This window comes from Hoplias malabaricus, chromosome 1 (assembly GCF_029633855.1).
Source record: "Hoplias malabaricus isolate fHopMal1 chromosome 1, fHopMal1.hap1, whole genome shotgun sequence".
NCBI classification, from domain to species: Eukaryota; Metazoa; Chordata; class Actinopteri; order Characiformes; family Erythrinidae; genus Hoplias; species Hoplias malabaricus.
Genome location: NC_089800.1, coordinates 83,628,555 through 83,643,208, shown reverse-complemented (window position 1 = coordinate 83,643,208; position 14,654 = coordinate 83,628,555). Strand labels below are relative to the sequence as shown.

Here is a 14,654-nt window from a genome sequence, read left to right as displayed (position 1 = left end):
CGCATCTCTACGTCTCTAAATGTAATGAATGTAATAAGCTCCAAGTCCCATTTCATCAGACTGTAGTGGTATGGGGCGGTTGTGTTGAGGTCTTAATAAAATGTCTGTGACCTGGATTCAGTGCCTGTTCCTTTAAATGAGTCGCACAGTGATGAGCGGTATCCGATTTGATCATACTGTCGTGCTGTGTCGAAATATTAACGCAGACACTGGTGATACCGGAAGCCAGGAATTAGGATGGAGGATGGTGGTGGTGGTGGTAATAACAAACTTTTAAACAGTTAGCTTAGCGCAGAGCTTAGTCTAGTGACCGTTCTGGAGAGAAGGGAAATTAGCGGCTAACTAATGAGCTAACAGGCTAAACACCACAGTGCAGACTGTGTTCCGGTGAACTGAGGCTCACCCCTTCTATTGGCCATGTGCTAATCCCAACACACATGCAGAAATGTGATACAATTTCATGATAATTTTGAAATACCACCCTCGTTTTGAGATACCGGCACGTTTTTAAATATCACATTGTGTTATTAGCGTTACACCACCTACCCATAGAGCCACAGTTCAGTTCAGAGCATGAGCCCAGGAGTGAGGGTTGATGAGCAGAAGCTCTGGATTTTAGCCATTTTTGCTCAGTTTCCTTTTTATTATTTGTTTTTAATCAGTTTTCTTTCTTTCTTTCTTTCTTTCTCTCTCTCTCCTTTTATCCTCTATCTCATTTTACTGTCTTATCTTTTCCTTCCTCTGTTTTCCCTTCCCTTTCTCTCTATTTTTATTTTTCCTTTCTTTCTTTCTTTCTTTCTTTCTTTCTTTCTTTCTCTCTCTCCTTTTATCCTCTGTCTCATTTTACTGTCTTATCTTTTCCTTCCTCTGTTTTCCCTTCCCTTTCTCTCTATTTTTATTTTTCCTTCCTTTTTTTCTTTCTTTCTTTCTTTCTTTCTTTTTCTTTCTTTCTTTCTTTCTTTCTTTCTTTCTTTCTTTCTTTCTTTCTTTCTTTCTTTCTTTCTCTCTCTCTCTCCTTTTATCCTCTATCTCATTTTACTGTCTTATCTTTTCCTTCCTGTTTTCCCTTTCCTTTCTCTCTATTTTTATTCTTTCTTTCTTTCTTTCTTTCTTTCTTTCTTTCTTTCACCCCCTTCTTCTTTCTCTCTATCACTCTCTCTCCTATCTTCTATCTTCTCTTCTGTCTTTTATCCCGTTCTATTCTTCACCTTCCTCATATTGTTTGTGAAATTCCCTCCATTGCACTCTTTTTCTTTTTCTTTCTTTTTCTTTCTCTCTTATTTATCTCCACAAATTAAAATGTCATTGATGTTTTTACGCTGAGTTAAAGTTTCATAGTGAATCGACCAATAGAAACAGTCCAAGATGACTGGGAATGAAATATGAGTTTCCAGGGCTCAGCCACTCAAGCCAATGTGTGTGTCTGTTAGCTGACATGACAGACCTGGGCAGTGCTTCTTTGTCCTCTCCTGAGTGTTGAAATATGGGAAAAGATAGCACGAACTGGTTAGAGAATGGGATTGAAATAGTTTTTCCTCTGATGTTTGGCCCTGCGTGTTCTGGTAGTTTTGGACCGGTACTGATACTGGGATCAGGGCCCTCTCTCTGAGCAAGTAACAATTAACGTTTATCTTTTGAAGTTTCTGGGCTGAGCCTTTCTGTGGTGATGGGAGGCCTGTTGTTTCTGCTGTTTTCTCTGGGAGCTGCAGAGAGCAGACGGCCTGGAGCTCTGAAGTGAAACTACAAGGCATTCCTCTCGTGCCACAGTTGCCCTCGCATGAAAACGCTCCACAGAGGCGCTTCTTTTTTCTCCCTCTTTATTCCCACAGGCCGAGAGATTTGGTTTTCATCCTGCTGACCGGGGCCGCCTCCTGCGAGGATCCGGAGAACTGTCGTCCACTCTGGCAGGTTCTCAGCTCAGACTCTGGTCAGCAGAAGCGGCCGTGACGTGTATCTGGCAGCGCTGTAATGGCTCTAACTGCTGACTAATTGATGTTTATGCTGAGCTGGTGCGGCCCACTCGCCGTATTAGAGAGCTGAGCCGCTTGGCGCTGTGTTCTGTTGTTCCTCCCTCATGGTTTTCTTGTGAACCTGTTTTTATTTATTTTCCTCCACACAGTTGTTTGTCTTGTGTGGTCAGATCGCACATCTGTGTTTTCCTTTGTGTGCTTTGTCTTTTAAGCCGTTGCTGGTTGAGACAAGCATGAAGCTTTCAACTCCAATTTGTTTGAGATGAGAACAGATCTCTCTCTCTCTCCCTCTCTCTCTCTCTCTCTCTCTCTCTCTCTCTCCTTTTATCCTCTATCTCCTTTTGCTTTTTTATATTCTCTTTTCTTACTCTGTCCCTTTCTCTGTTTTCCCCTCCCTCCCTTTCTCTCTATTTCTGAATGACTTTATTTTTTCCCTTTCTTTCTTTCTTTCTTTCTTTCTTTCTTTCTTTCTTTCTTTCTCCTTTTATCCTCTATTTCATTTTTTTCCTTTCTTTCTCTTTCTTTCTTTCTTTCTTTCTTTCTTTCTTTCTTTCACCCCCTTTTTCTTTCTCTCTCACTCTCTCTTATCTTCTATCTTCTCTTCTGTCTTTTATCCCTTTCTATTCTTCACCTTCCTCATATTGTTTGTGAAATTCCCTCCATTGCACTTTCTTTCTTTCTTTCTCTCTCTCTCTCTCTCTCTCTCCCTCTCGTCACTTTACTAACCACAAAGAGGGACGTGTGGTAAACAGTGGTGTTGTCCAACATCCCGTTACTGTCCTTTTCACAAACACCAACACCACAACAATGTCACCCATGCTGCAGTGTATAGTATCTTGATAGATTAGAACACACCATCTCTCTCTCTCTCTCTCTCTCTCTCTCTCTCTCTCTCTCTCTCTCTCTCTCACTCACTCACTCACCCACTCTCTGGAATGATTTCATGCGGCCCTGTCTCTAGCCGGCCTTCATGCTCAACTGCCCTGGCAGTCTCAGTCTGAAGGGTTTTGCAGGAAGGCAGTTTCTCCTGTAGAACGTCTCTTTGGACTTGTGCTCGTGAGCAGTGACATTTACTGAGAGACATTTGACAGCAAATATGACACTGCTGGGTTATAGACACACTTCATACTTACACACGGCTACAGCAAAGCCACCTGTATTATTGTGGGCCCTGACCCCTCCCCACACACACCCACCCACCCCCAGGACCCTGAACAGGAGGAAGCATTAACTTCCCAGTCTGAGAAGCTTCAATTTCATTCATTTTGTGATGTCACAAACCCAACATACTTACATAAAGACATCTCATCTCCTCGTAGCAGTTTGAATTGCTCCAGTCCAGGCTGGAATGTAGTGTGAAGCCCAAATACAAGGGAAAGCCAATTAGAACAGAGACAATTTACATATCTCTCTTTAAAAGAGACAAGAGAAATAGAAGTTAGAAACAGAGGTCTTGTAAAACGAATTATGAATTATTCATAAAATCCACACAAATATCATAAGTGGACCTCAGGGAAATAAACAGAGAAATGTGGACTATGGGCCCTTTAATTCACCGATGAGTGATTTGCTCAAAAAAATTCAGAAAACAATGACAATCAGAGCCATAGACACAAGGGCTGAGGATCTGTCTGAGCCACATTATACACTGAACAATGAGTGTGTAGCGTGTTTTAGCTTAGATAACTTAGTGGAGCTCTTAGGAAAACGGATCCATTGAAGAATAATGGCAATATTGAATAATAAGAAGCAGCTTATTCATTTTTGTAACGGCTCTGTGGCCCCTTTATTTACCCGCTCTCTCTTATTTAGAGTTCTTGTGTAAACTGTGAAAAACACACTGTTTGTAATGGACCCTCTTTCTTTGTGACCCACCGTATAAATGCTTCTCCAATTATTTTATTTTTGTCAACTAAGAGTTAAAACTCCTGCTCCTTTCCCTTTGATGACATCAATATTGCCTTTGCATCCATGAAATTAATTTTCTAATCTTAGTCAGCAGGAGCGTGGAATTTGCACAGATTAATGTGGAGCCGTATCTCCTCCCCATGCTGCCTCCTCGCTCTCATTTCGTTTGAAACACTGGCTCCCATTTCTCCAGCTTGTCGGCTGGTGTGGCGCTCGCCTGTGAATTATGCTCCATCATTGTTTCTCAGCTTTCGGTGAGGGGCTACAACCATCTGGCTGTAGTTTTCCATTCCTAATTTTGAGGCTGTAGCACCTTGCTTTGCCGTGTGTTTTTTGCACCGTACCAATAAGGGTTCTTGCTTTAACTGACCACTACAACATTAAAGTTGTGAGTTGCTTTGGATATGAGGGTTACGTGCAGTCTGTGTTACATTGTCCTGGGCTAGGAGGAGCTACTGAAACCCAGCTGTGAATAAAACTGTATTGAACTGAATTGAAGACACAATATCTACAATATAATAGTCACTAAGACTCTGTGGACTGGACTGGGCCATGAATGCCCATCCAGGACCGGCGTATTATTGAGATGGAACTCACACGACGAATAACATCGCTCTGGAACCAACTCAGCTTCACGAAACAGACACCCAATGTAGTCTGAGATACAATCAAGCCGCATTTCTGCACGTTTCAAATGGAATTATGATAATAACCATTTGCAGATTACCATTTTAATGCTCATTTGATCTCAATATGCAGTCTGCCACCTCCTAATCTATTTGTTTTTCTTTTTTTTTTCAGTGTGTGTTTTCTCCACTGCTGATTAACAACTTTGTACATTAAAATGAAAGGGTTTAAAACATTTTGAAGTCGTAAAATCAGAGTCGAAACAACTTGCAGAAGCAATTTAATCAAATTTGGCAGTATATTCCTGACCTAATTTTGTGGTTTGTGGTGTAATAGCTTTATTTTGCAATATCCTCTCATGCTTCTGAAATAGAGCGGGTTCATAAATTCAATTTCAGCTTTATTACTGCCTTATGTAGACCTGCATTAAAGGCAAAGTGGATGGTTCGCGTGTTTGGGCAGAGCTGAGAACATGGAGGGAGTTCATCAACGTGAGCTATGAGTCCCTGCTCTAAATTTATTCACTCCCCATTTGCCTGAATGCTTCTTGTTTCTGGGTTGGGTGTGGCGTACATTATTGCACGTGTGAAACATGTCCCTCTCTGTCATGAGCATTAGTGTTTGAAAGTTTGGGTTAATGTAGTTTTGGTGTGCTGTTTGTGGTTACGGCAATAAATGTGGATCATTTGTTGCTGTCTTATGAAAGAAAAAACATCTGGTTTATTTTTGTTATTTAATAAACTATGTGCCCTTTAGAGTTTATGAACATTTCATAATAAATGGACCAGCTGAAATGGTTCAAGATGAAAATACACTACCACTTTACTGTCTATGCCTTTATCCTATAATAATAATTCTTCTCATTAAGCGCTGTGGTGTTGTTTCTCACTCCTGATGCCTGGGTGTCACAGACTAGATCTACACGGGCTTAAACTAAATTGGCAAGACATCAGTAACCACAACTAGAGTCTACAAAGACAGAAGGCTGCACTAACACTGCACAGTAAATTCCACATACTTATCTTAATAGTATTGGTACGTAATTTGGTAGGCTAATACAGAAAATATCAACAAACTGTTCGGTTTCTTATTAACTGGACTTGTTGAACCGTTGCTATGACAACACGCCACACCAAGCTGCAGCTGCAGTGTATTCCGCCTTTTTTAAATTATTTTTTTGGCTGAAACTCAAATATCACATTCCACACTGTATAGTGCACAGTATATGTCATAAATATATTGTCGTTAAAATTTTAATTTGTATGTCAGATAATCATACCATTCATATTCATTATAAATTCAGGTCTCTTTGACTGTGTGTATGTGTATTAGTTTTATAGGACACTGTATGGAACAGAGCTAAAATGTTTTAGACATGATAATCTCCTTCCTTTCTGTTTCCCATTGAATTATGGGACAGTAGTGTGCATCATTATCATACTCCAAATGATTGGCTTTTTAATGGTGCACTGTGATTTTGTTATTAAACTCAACTTTGACACTTGTAACTACACTACACACTACATACTCCAACACTAGTTTCAATTAGTATTAAGTGCACAATTGGGACTAGAACTAGAACACCCGTGAACTTGGTCACATGACCAGGCCTAACAGCTTACAGCAAGCCAAACTAAAACCCAAAACCGTCTTCTGTTTGGGTGTTTAGCCTTCTAATTAGATGCCATATCCTGCAGTGAACACAGATAGGTTAAGCAATGCACACACAGCTTGTATTAATATAAACTCTATAGAAAAGCATGTAATGGAACCATAAGCTCTGGAGCAGCTGCACATGAGCCAAGGGTCACCATACCGAGCATCAGCTAGAGGGTAAACATTTTAGAATTGAATTGGTCTTATAGTGTATCTCTGTTGGTCTGCTTCTTATTGCAGGCTGTTCTCTTCCTCTATTACCTTCAGTATTTCAGTCTTTACTGCCTTCTTCTTCAATTACCTGCTTCACCCCTTCATTCCTCCAGAAGAAGAGTGCTCCAGTGTAGCTGTCTGGGTTTGAGTGAGAGGTCAGCCCTGATTTAGGCAAGGGATTATTCCCCTTGTTTTCTTTTCTGTCCGAGTTACTCTCAAAAGTTTTCACCAGCACAAAGTCATCAGTATTTTCCCGTCCAGCTTTCACATCCATAAAAAGCCAGCAAAAAGACAACAGCCTGGACAGTTCTGATCTTTGTTTGCAGAGACGCATTATATTTGAAGATCTTTTTAAGCTCCTTCAGCCTTTATCTGCTGAGTGCCAGTCTGTGTTGTTTTGTTTTCTGGGCTGGATTCTTTGTTGTTAATAATTGAACCAAGAGGCAAAAGAGGCTGTCCACCTCTTCTACATCTTCACAGTGATATCAGTGATACAGTCAGGAGCCTGACCTTTGTTTACTTCATACTGAGCAGGCTTCATCTTCAGGTCTTCCAGATTTTCTCTTATGACTGTTGCATCATCCACATATAGAAGGTTACTGAGGCTTGACCATTGATGTTTCATGAGCTTAAATATATAATAATCCAAAGCGTATGGTAAAATTCAGAAGGAAGTAGTGGGTAAGAGAATAAGTGATTTAAATGGATGTACTCTTCAAGTTGTTTTCAGTTGGGTTCATTTCTGTTGGAAAAGCATCCTCTAGTGGCTCCTCATTAGGGCTGGTTACCGAGTCAGTATTTCAAAGAATACCAGCCCAGTTAGGTCAGTACTACCGAGAACCGGTTCACATCAAATCTGTTGGTGCCAAATATCTGTTTTAGTGAAACACACAGGGCAATTGTGATCAGTTGAATGTGGTCACAAGAGTTGTTTTTAAACTCTGACACAGACAAAGCTCTCTGCCTCTATGCAACACGAAAGGCAAAGCTAGCTGAGGGAACACTTCTGAGAAATGGGTTTTTAAGGTGGCTGAAGCAACTTCTGGAGTCATGTCATGTTTGTCCTCAAACATACAATTCATTCATTCATTGTCTGTAACCCTTATCCAGTTCAGGGTTGCGGTGGGTCCAGAGCCTACCTGGAATCACTGGGCGCACCCTGGAAGGGGTGCCAGTCCTTCACAGGGCAACACACATACTCACACAGTCACTCACACACTCACACCTACGGACACTTTTTCACCCGGAGGAAACCCACGCGGACATGGGGAGAACACACCAACTCCTCACAGACAGTCACCCAGAGGAAACCCACGCAGACACAGGGAGAACACACCACACTCCTCACAAATAGTCACCCGGAGGAAACCCACGCAGACACAGGGAGAACGCACCACACTCCTCACAGACAGTCACCCAGAGGAAACCCACGCAGACAAAGGGAGAACACACCACACTCCTCACAGACAGTCACCCGGAGGAAACCCACGCGGACACAGGGAGAACACACCAACTCCTCACAGACAGTCACCTGTTGCAGGAATCAAACCTACGACCTCCAGGTCCCTGGAGCTGTGTGACTGCGACACTACCTGCTGCACCACCGTGCCGCCCTCAAACATACCATTCCACCTTAAAAGATAAGGCGCTTTTGAAGGTGAACAAACCAGAGACAACAACTTTTCCCCACAATCTTAGATGCTGCCTTTAAAGCTACATTCAGTGAAAGCATAAGCATGAAGCTGAATGGTCTTAAAGTGACAGTACACACAACAAACACAAATTCCGTTGTACAGACAGGCGTTCCAGGTCTATGGTTTGTACGTTAGCGATACGACTTTGTTTGTCATCTATATGAATGAATGAACATAAACGTGTGTAAAATATTCTAAATATATAACACATTTTTGACATTAATTGTTATTACACATTGAGTACCACTGGGTACTGGTACCAATCTCTAGGTACATGGTATCAGCTCAAATGTGAACGGTACCCAACCCTACTCTTCTTGAAGGTGTTTTGTTGTCTCTGTATTCCAGTATTTGAAACTCCTGTTGTACAGCCACACTTTTGACTGCTATAATATCGTATTTACATTGCTATAGACTCTAGTGTAGTTTTTCACTGGTGATTTGAGGTTGATGATAGCCCACACTGTCTCGTCCTTTAGCATGACTCCAGCTTGGCTCTTTAGCGATGTGTACGGCAGTCATCCAGGGCGTAATCCTGTTGCCGTCCTCGCTGCACAGGCATTTTACAGTGGACCGCATCATGGTGTGCTGAAGTGGCAATAGATTAGGCCTGGGATTTCCCTGCCTTTCAAATAGAGAGATTGGTTCTGCTGCTGCCTCCCTTCAATTGGCCTCCTCTCGCCAGCGGTGGGATTGAGTATCACATAACCGCAGTCCCCTTGGCCACACACATGCAAACCTATTGATGTCCCCAAAACATGTGCTCCATTCTTCTCTAATGATACCCTACATGACGGGTCGGCCATTTGAACAAGGACCAGGCGTGACTGTTTGAAAGGGCTAAGCGCTACAGGCAAATAGGGGCTCGCTTTCCCTCTCAATAGCCCCCCCCCCCACCCCACACACACCCACCCAACCCCATTGGGGAGGCACGGAGGTCTCTAACTGTCGGAGTCACTTTCTGAACTTGGCAGTGACATGAGGAGATTTGCTTGCATAGCACTCGGCTTTGCCTTCTCTCTGTCTCAAAGCCGTTCCACTTGAGCAAGGCCGGTGGAGGAAGAGACCTGAACCGTGTCCCCTATCACAAATGGCACAAGGCCCTGCATTTCCTAATTCATGAGCGCTGCCCTTCAGCCACGGATCCCTCTCTCTAATTAATGGTGCTAGCCCAGGCCTCGGGATGGATTGCCCAAAGCAGAATTTACATACGCCACTGGGTGATGCCTTCTAAGTGTTTTCTTTTTTTACTGGGAAAGAGGTTCAGAATCGCTGGGTAAGGCAAAGTTTCTAATGCATCAGTCAGGCATTTGTGAAACAAGGCTTGTTTACAAGAACTAACAGATTTCTTAAAAGTTTGCAGGTGTTGTGTGACATGGAGAAGGTTGCATGTGAGGAATTAACCCTTTGGCACCTGTATAAAAAAATCTGCCTTTTAAAAAACAAATATATTTCTTGAAAATAAAAATCCTAAACACTGCATCTTTAAAAATTGACAGAGAACATAATGTATAACCTGTATTATGATCAGTAGCATATCCTGCATATTGAAGTAGTAGCCCTGTAGTTACAGCAACACTTCAAAACAAATTACACTTTCAGTTACATTTCAATATACAACAAGGTTTATAAATATTATAAATAACAAATATTCTAAATAAAACGAAAAGTAAAATTTACAAATAAAACAAAAAAAAGCAAATGTTCATAAAGTCACTAATGACTTGTAACTGCAGTTGACTGACGGCTTTACGTAACCAGCAATAAGCCAATAAGATTGGCTCTTATTGCTGGAGGGCGGGACTTTATCCGTTAACAGAATCCATGTTCAGCGTTATGAGAATTTCAGCCAATAGTAGTTCCCTTATTTCTGGTTCTACCTCACACAACACCGTCGTCCTGAAAGTGTCCCAAAAGAGCTTTTATCACGTCCCTTGGGCTATATTTACTGGCCCCAGGACAGCGGTGTCTGGAGCGCTGCCCTGTGTGTGTGTGTCACAATGCTCATCATAATGCACAGCTCTGATTGGCTGGGTAGCCGCATGTGTGATATGCAGAAACACATGTGATTAGTCTGGTCATTTCCATTTAAAACAAAATGAAACAGCTCTTAAGAATGTATCAGTTATAGGTCCATGTCCGGATAGGACAGCGTCTGGATCCGGGTCCGGGCTGTGGGCCACCTATTTATGACCCCTCTTTTAGAGTAACACCATTTTAGTGTTAGTTTGGGGGCGGGGAGATGGAAAATGATCTCCACTCATTCTGTCTTATAGGGATAACAGAGCTTCATTTACTGCTAAGGCAATGTGAGTTTAGTTGGGTTCAGACACTCCCCCTAGAGCCACGGAGTGTAATTCACTTTGACAGCACTGTCCTGAAATTAAGAAGGAGATTGGAAGGAGGAGCTGGCTTCCTACAAACGTTACATAGTGCAGTTTCTGCAGTGCTGATCCTGGAGTAGCAACGACCGAGGCTCTATTCGTGAGGTGTATATTGCTATTTTTATTATAAGCTCATTTTTGTTGATGGCTGTAATTACATGAGGTATTGTAGTGACAATTATGTTTCAGTATATTCCTGGCCAACCCCATTTTCTAGCCCTCACTCCTCAAACAATGCTACCAAGCTGAGAGGGTCAGCTGGCATTTGCATCTTCTTAGACCGTCTCCAATGCAACGTCATTGGACTATTCAACGCACTTGGAAGAGAACACTAACGGCCAATTCTATTACACCGGCTAACAGATGCCGGAGTTGGCCAGCACTGTGCTGAGTGATGGTGAGAGAGGGAGGTCCATTCTGCCCACCCAGGGAGAGTGTGGCCTGTTATGCTGTAATGAACGACTGTGCCATTGCCAGGGATTGAACTGGGGCCAAGGCTTAGACTGTTGCGCATTCAAGAGCCCAGTGTTTCTGCATTTTGAATATGATGTTGAATGTTTGGATAGGTGTAAACAATGCATATACCCACACACAGGAGCTTCTTACTGATCTCTGACCAGCCCGCAAACTCCCAGCTGAATCACAGTGCATTACTCTGAGCATCTTAGTGGTGGAATAGAGAAGCCAGGCTGTGGACTATGACATACGTTTCTAGGTTTTAGAGTTTTAGAGCCTCTCTTCAGTCTCAGCGCTGGGCCTGTGTTTATGTGGGAGTGCAAAGATAAGGTTAAACTGAGCAAAACAAGCACAACATGTGCATAGAAATGAGATAAATTAGTAAATATGGCGAAAAAGAGAATGAAGCGATAATGGCTAAAATTCAGAGTTTCTGCTCCTTAATCGTGGGCTCTCTGAACTGATCTGTGGCTCATTCTCATTTAAAGAAACAGGCTCTAAATCCCGTCGTTCTGAACAGAGCTGTTGAGACAGGGCGAGAACACCACTGTGGTGTTTGCGGTATTTTGGCCAAAGCGTGTTACAGATGTTTCATTAAGACCCCAGGGGGCTGTGTTAACTTGTGAATACAAGGTATAATATGTTCCCTTTAATGTATAACTAATAGCTGATCCTTTCAGGCACAGTCTTTCACTCCATCACTTCTCAGTGGTGTTTCACAAATCCATACCAACTATACATTAGCAGCATTCATGTGATATCATTTACGTCAGTAATGAAATCAGTTCACATCGAGATTCAGTTTGTTGATGTTGTGCACGGTGCATTAGTCAATGACTCAAGGCTTAAAAATGACACAGACCGAGATTCGTGTTTCATCTGTTGTTCTTAAATGCCTCCGTACCTTTATTTGAAAACGAACATAGTTAGCTTGCCTTGTTGATTCTCTTTCATTCCTGAGTTTCACTTGAATAGCATCTAGAGTACCTTAAGCTTTCAGTTTTTTATTATTGATAAAAGGAAAATGTTTATGTGCAGGGCTGTACCGCTCAAGCCGATGCTTTGTTTTTAGGATTTGAAGTAGGCCGAGCGCCGCGTATCCGCTGTGAATTTATCCAGAAGCGTCTGAGCCCAACAGGATGCAATCACAGAAGAAAGGGACAGAGGAGAGGTTGGCTGTCGATTTCCTCTGATTTGACTCCATTATGCGTCACAGTGGGCAAAACACCAGGGACACACTGTTTAAAGTGGTATATTGAGTCATTTTTTTTTATCCTCCCTTTTGTTTTGTGTGCAAACCCGGCACAATTCAGCGGGATTGTTTCTGCACATCTCCACTGTATTGTTTCTTGATTAAGCCTGGCTGCCTTTTGAAAAGTGCCATTCTCCCGCTCACAGCGGGACACATCATATTGAGTGGGGATGTGCAGGTATTGCTCAGGGAGACTGCAGAGAGCCTTGGCTGACTGAAAAAGACAGTGGGAACAAATGCCATAAATCATCCATGATCCAGCACGACGGAGCGCAGACATCAGACCTGACATAATCTGCCCCATCGTGGATTCCGCGTTTTGGGTGACGGATTAATGTTAACCTGACATGCCGGGATTTTTCCTGTTGACTCACTGAAGGATATGGGGGGAACCCTAAAATAAATGTAATGCTCGTGAGGAATAAACCGCCCCAGGCAGAAACTGTCTTTTCACATTTCTTCCCTCCGTTTCTATCAGTATTCGAAGAAAAGAGCAGAGTCACTCAGCGCTGAGGCCTGTCTACGAAAATATAAAGGTCCCAAAATGGTGCCCGGCCTCTGGAGAACCATGCAATTGACATAGAACCTTAATATTTAGGTTATTTAAATCTTCAAAAATTATGTTTCATACTTGCGTCTCATTTCTTAAAAATCATCCTTAAAATGTTACACGGAATGGAAAATGCAAAAAAATAAACACGTAAATATATAAATTTACGTCAACCGGAGGAAACCCACGCAGACACAGGGAGAACACACCAACTCCTCACAGACAGTCACCCGGAGGAAACCCACGCAGACACAGAGAGAACACACCAACTCCTCACAGATAGTCACCTGGAGGAAACCCACACAGACACAGGGAGAACACACCAACTCCTCACAGACAGTCACCCGGAGGAAACCCACGCAGACACAGGGAGAACACACCATTTCCTCACAGACAGTCACCCGGAGGAAACCCACGCAAACACAGGGAGAACATACCACACTCCTCACAGACAGTCACCCGGAGGAAACCCATGCAGATACAGAGAGAACACACCACACTCCTCACAGACAGTCACCCAGAGTGGGAAACGAACCCACAACCTCCAGGTCCCTGGAGCTGTGTGACTGCAACACTAACCTGCTGCACCACGGTGCCGCCCCAGCCAATAGATGCAGTGTCCATTTATATATTTTACTCTATAGTGCTTATTAGGTGGTTTGGAGATATGAATCCTGGCTGTTTCCTGGTACATAAAACCTTTCAAATTTCATAGGTGAATCTGTAAAAAAGAACAAACAAAGCAAGGGTAAGCTCTTTAAGAGAGTAGGTAAACTGTGGTGTCTTTTCTGCTGTGTTCTTCAGGTGGGTTCCATGGACTTTATGGCGATGAAACGCTCTCAGTTGTATGGAATGGGCAGTGGTCCATACTCTCAGCAGCAGCAGCAGCAGCAGCAGGGAGTTCCCTACCCCAACCAGGCCTACGGTTCTCCAACTCCACACAGATATGGCATGGGGATGCAGGGCAGGGGTCAGCTGGCCATGAGTGGGATGCCGTATTCTCAGCAACAGGTAGGTTAAGTAGAAACTTGACAGGACATTACAAATACTAACAAAACATTATAAACACCAGAAGATTTGAATCCAGTTAATTATGGACCAGTTTATATTTGGTGTAATATTCACACAAAGTAAAGAGCAAAGAAAACACAACAACATTGTTATAATGGTTTGATATTCTTCTTATTTAATACCAGCATTATTTTTAAACACAATTAACATTTCTTGATGAATGCACCAATAAATAGAAATGTAAAGTACCAGACTGTGTTCCTATTAATTCTCCTTTAATAAATCTCAGATCTGGGATTTTTAGAAGCAAAGCACCTAATGTAACTGCCCTGTACCCCTCGCTCACTCACGTTAAGTGTAAATAAAAGCAGTTTATAGAATTTTTGTGAAACTTATAACTATATTTCAAAATTCAAACATTCTGCATCGTGTGATTCTGTTGTTGGGGATAATGCAGAGCCTACCTGGAATCATTGGACGCAAGGCGGGAATACACCCTGGAGGGGGCGCCAGTCCTTCACAGGGCAACACAGACACACACTCACACACTCACACCTACAAACACTTTTGAGTCGCCAGTCCACCTAGCAACGTGTGTTTTTGAACTGTGGGAGGAAACCGGAGCACCCGGAGGAAACCCACACAGACACAGAGAGAACACACTACACTCCTCACAGACAGTCACCTGGAGGAAACCCACGCAGACACAGGGAGAACACACCACACTCCTCACAGACAGTCACCCAGAGGAAACCCACGCAGACACAGGGAGAACACACCACACTCCTCACAGACAGTCACCCGGAGGAAACCCACGCAGACACAGGGAGAACACACCACACTCCTCACAGACAGTCACCCAGAGGAAACCCACGCAGACACAGGGAGAACACACCACACTCCTCACAGACAGTCACCCGGAGCGGGAATCGA

The 14,654-nt window shown here is 42.9% G+C and overlaps 1 protein-coding gene across 1 annotated transcript in view; it reads left to right on the top strand.

The window, feature by feature from the left end:
* The window catches only part of LOC136709755 (AT-rich interactive domain-containing protein 1B-like), a 252,591-nt gene that overhangs the window by 23,190 nt on the left and 214,747 nt on the right, over positions 1 to 14,654 (top strand). Inside the window, exon 2 of the mRNA XM_066685236.1 lies at positions 13,515 to 13,721. Coding sequence (XP_066541333.1) covers positions 13,515 to 13,721 — 207 coding nt within the window. The remainder of the gene's footprint in view (positions 1 to 13,514; positions 13,722 to 14,654) is intronic.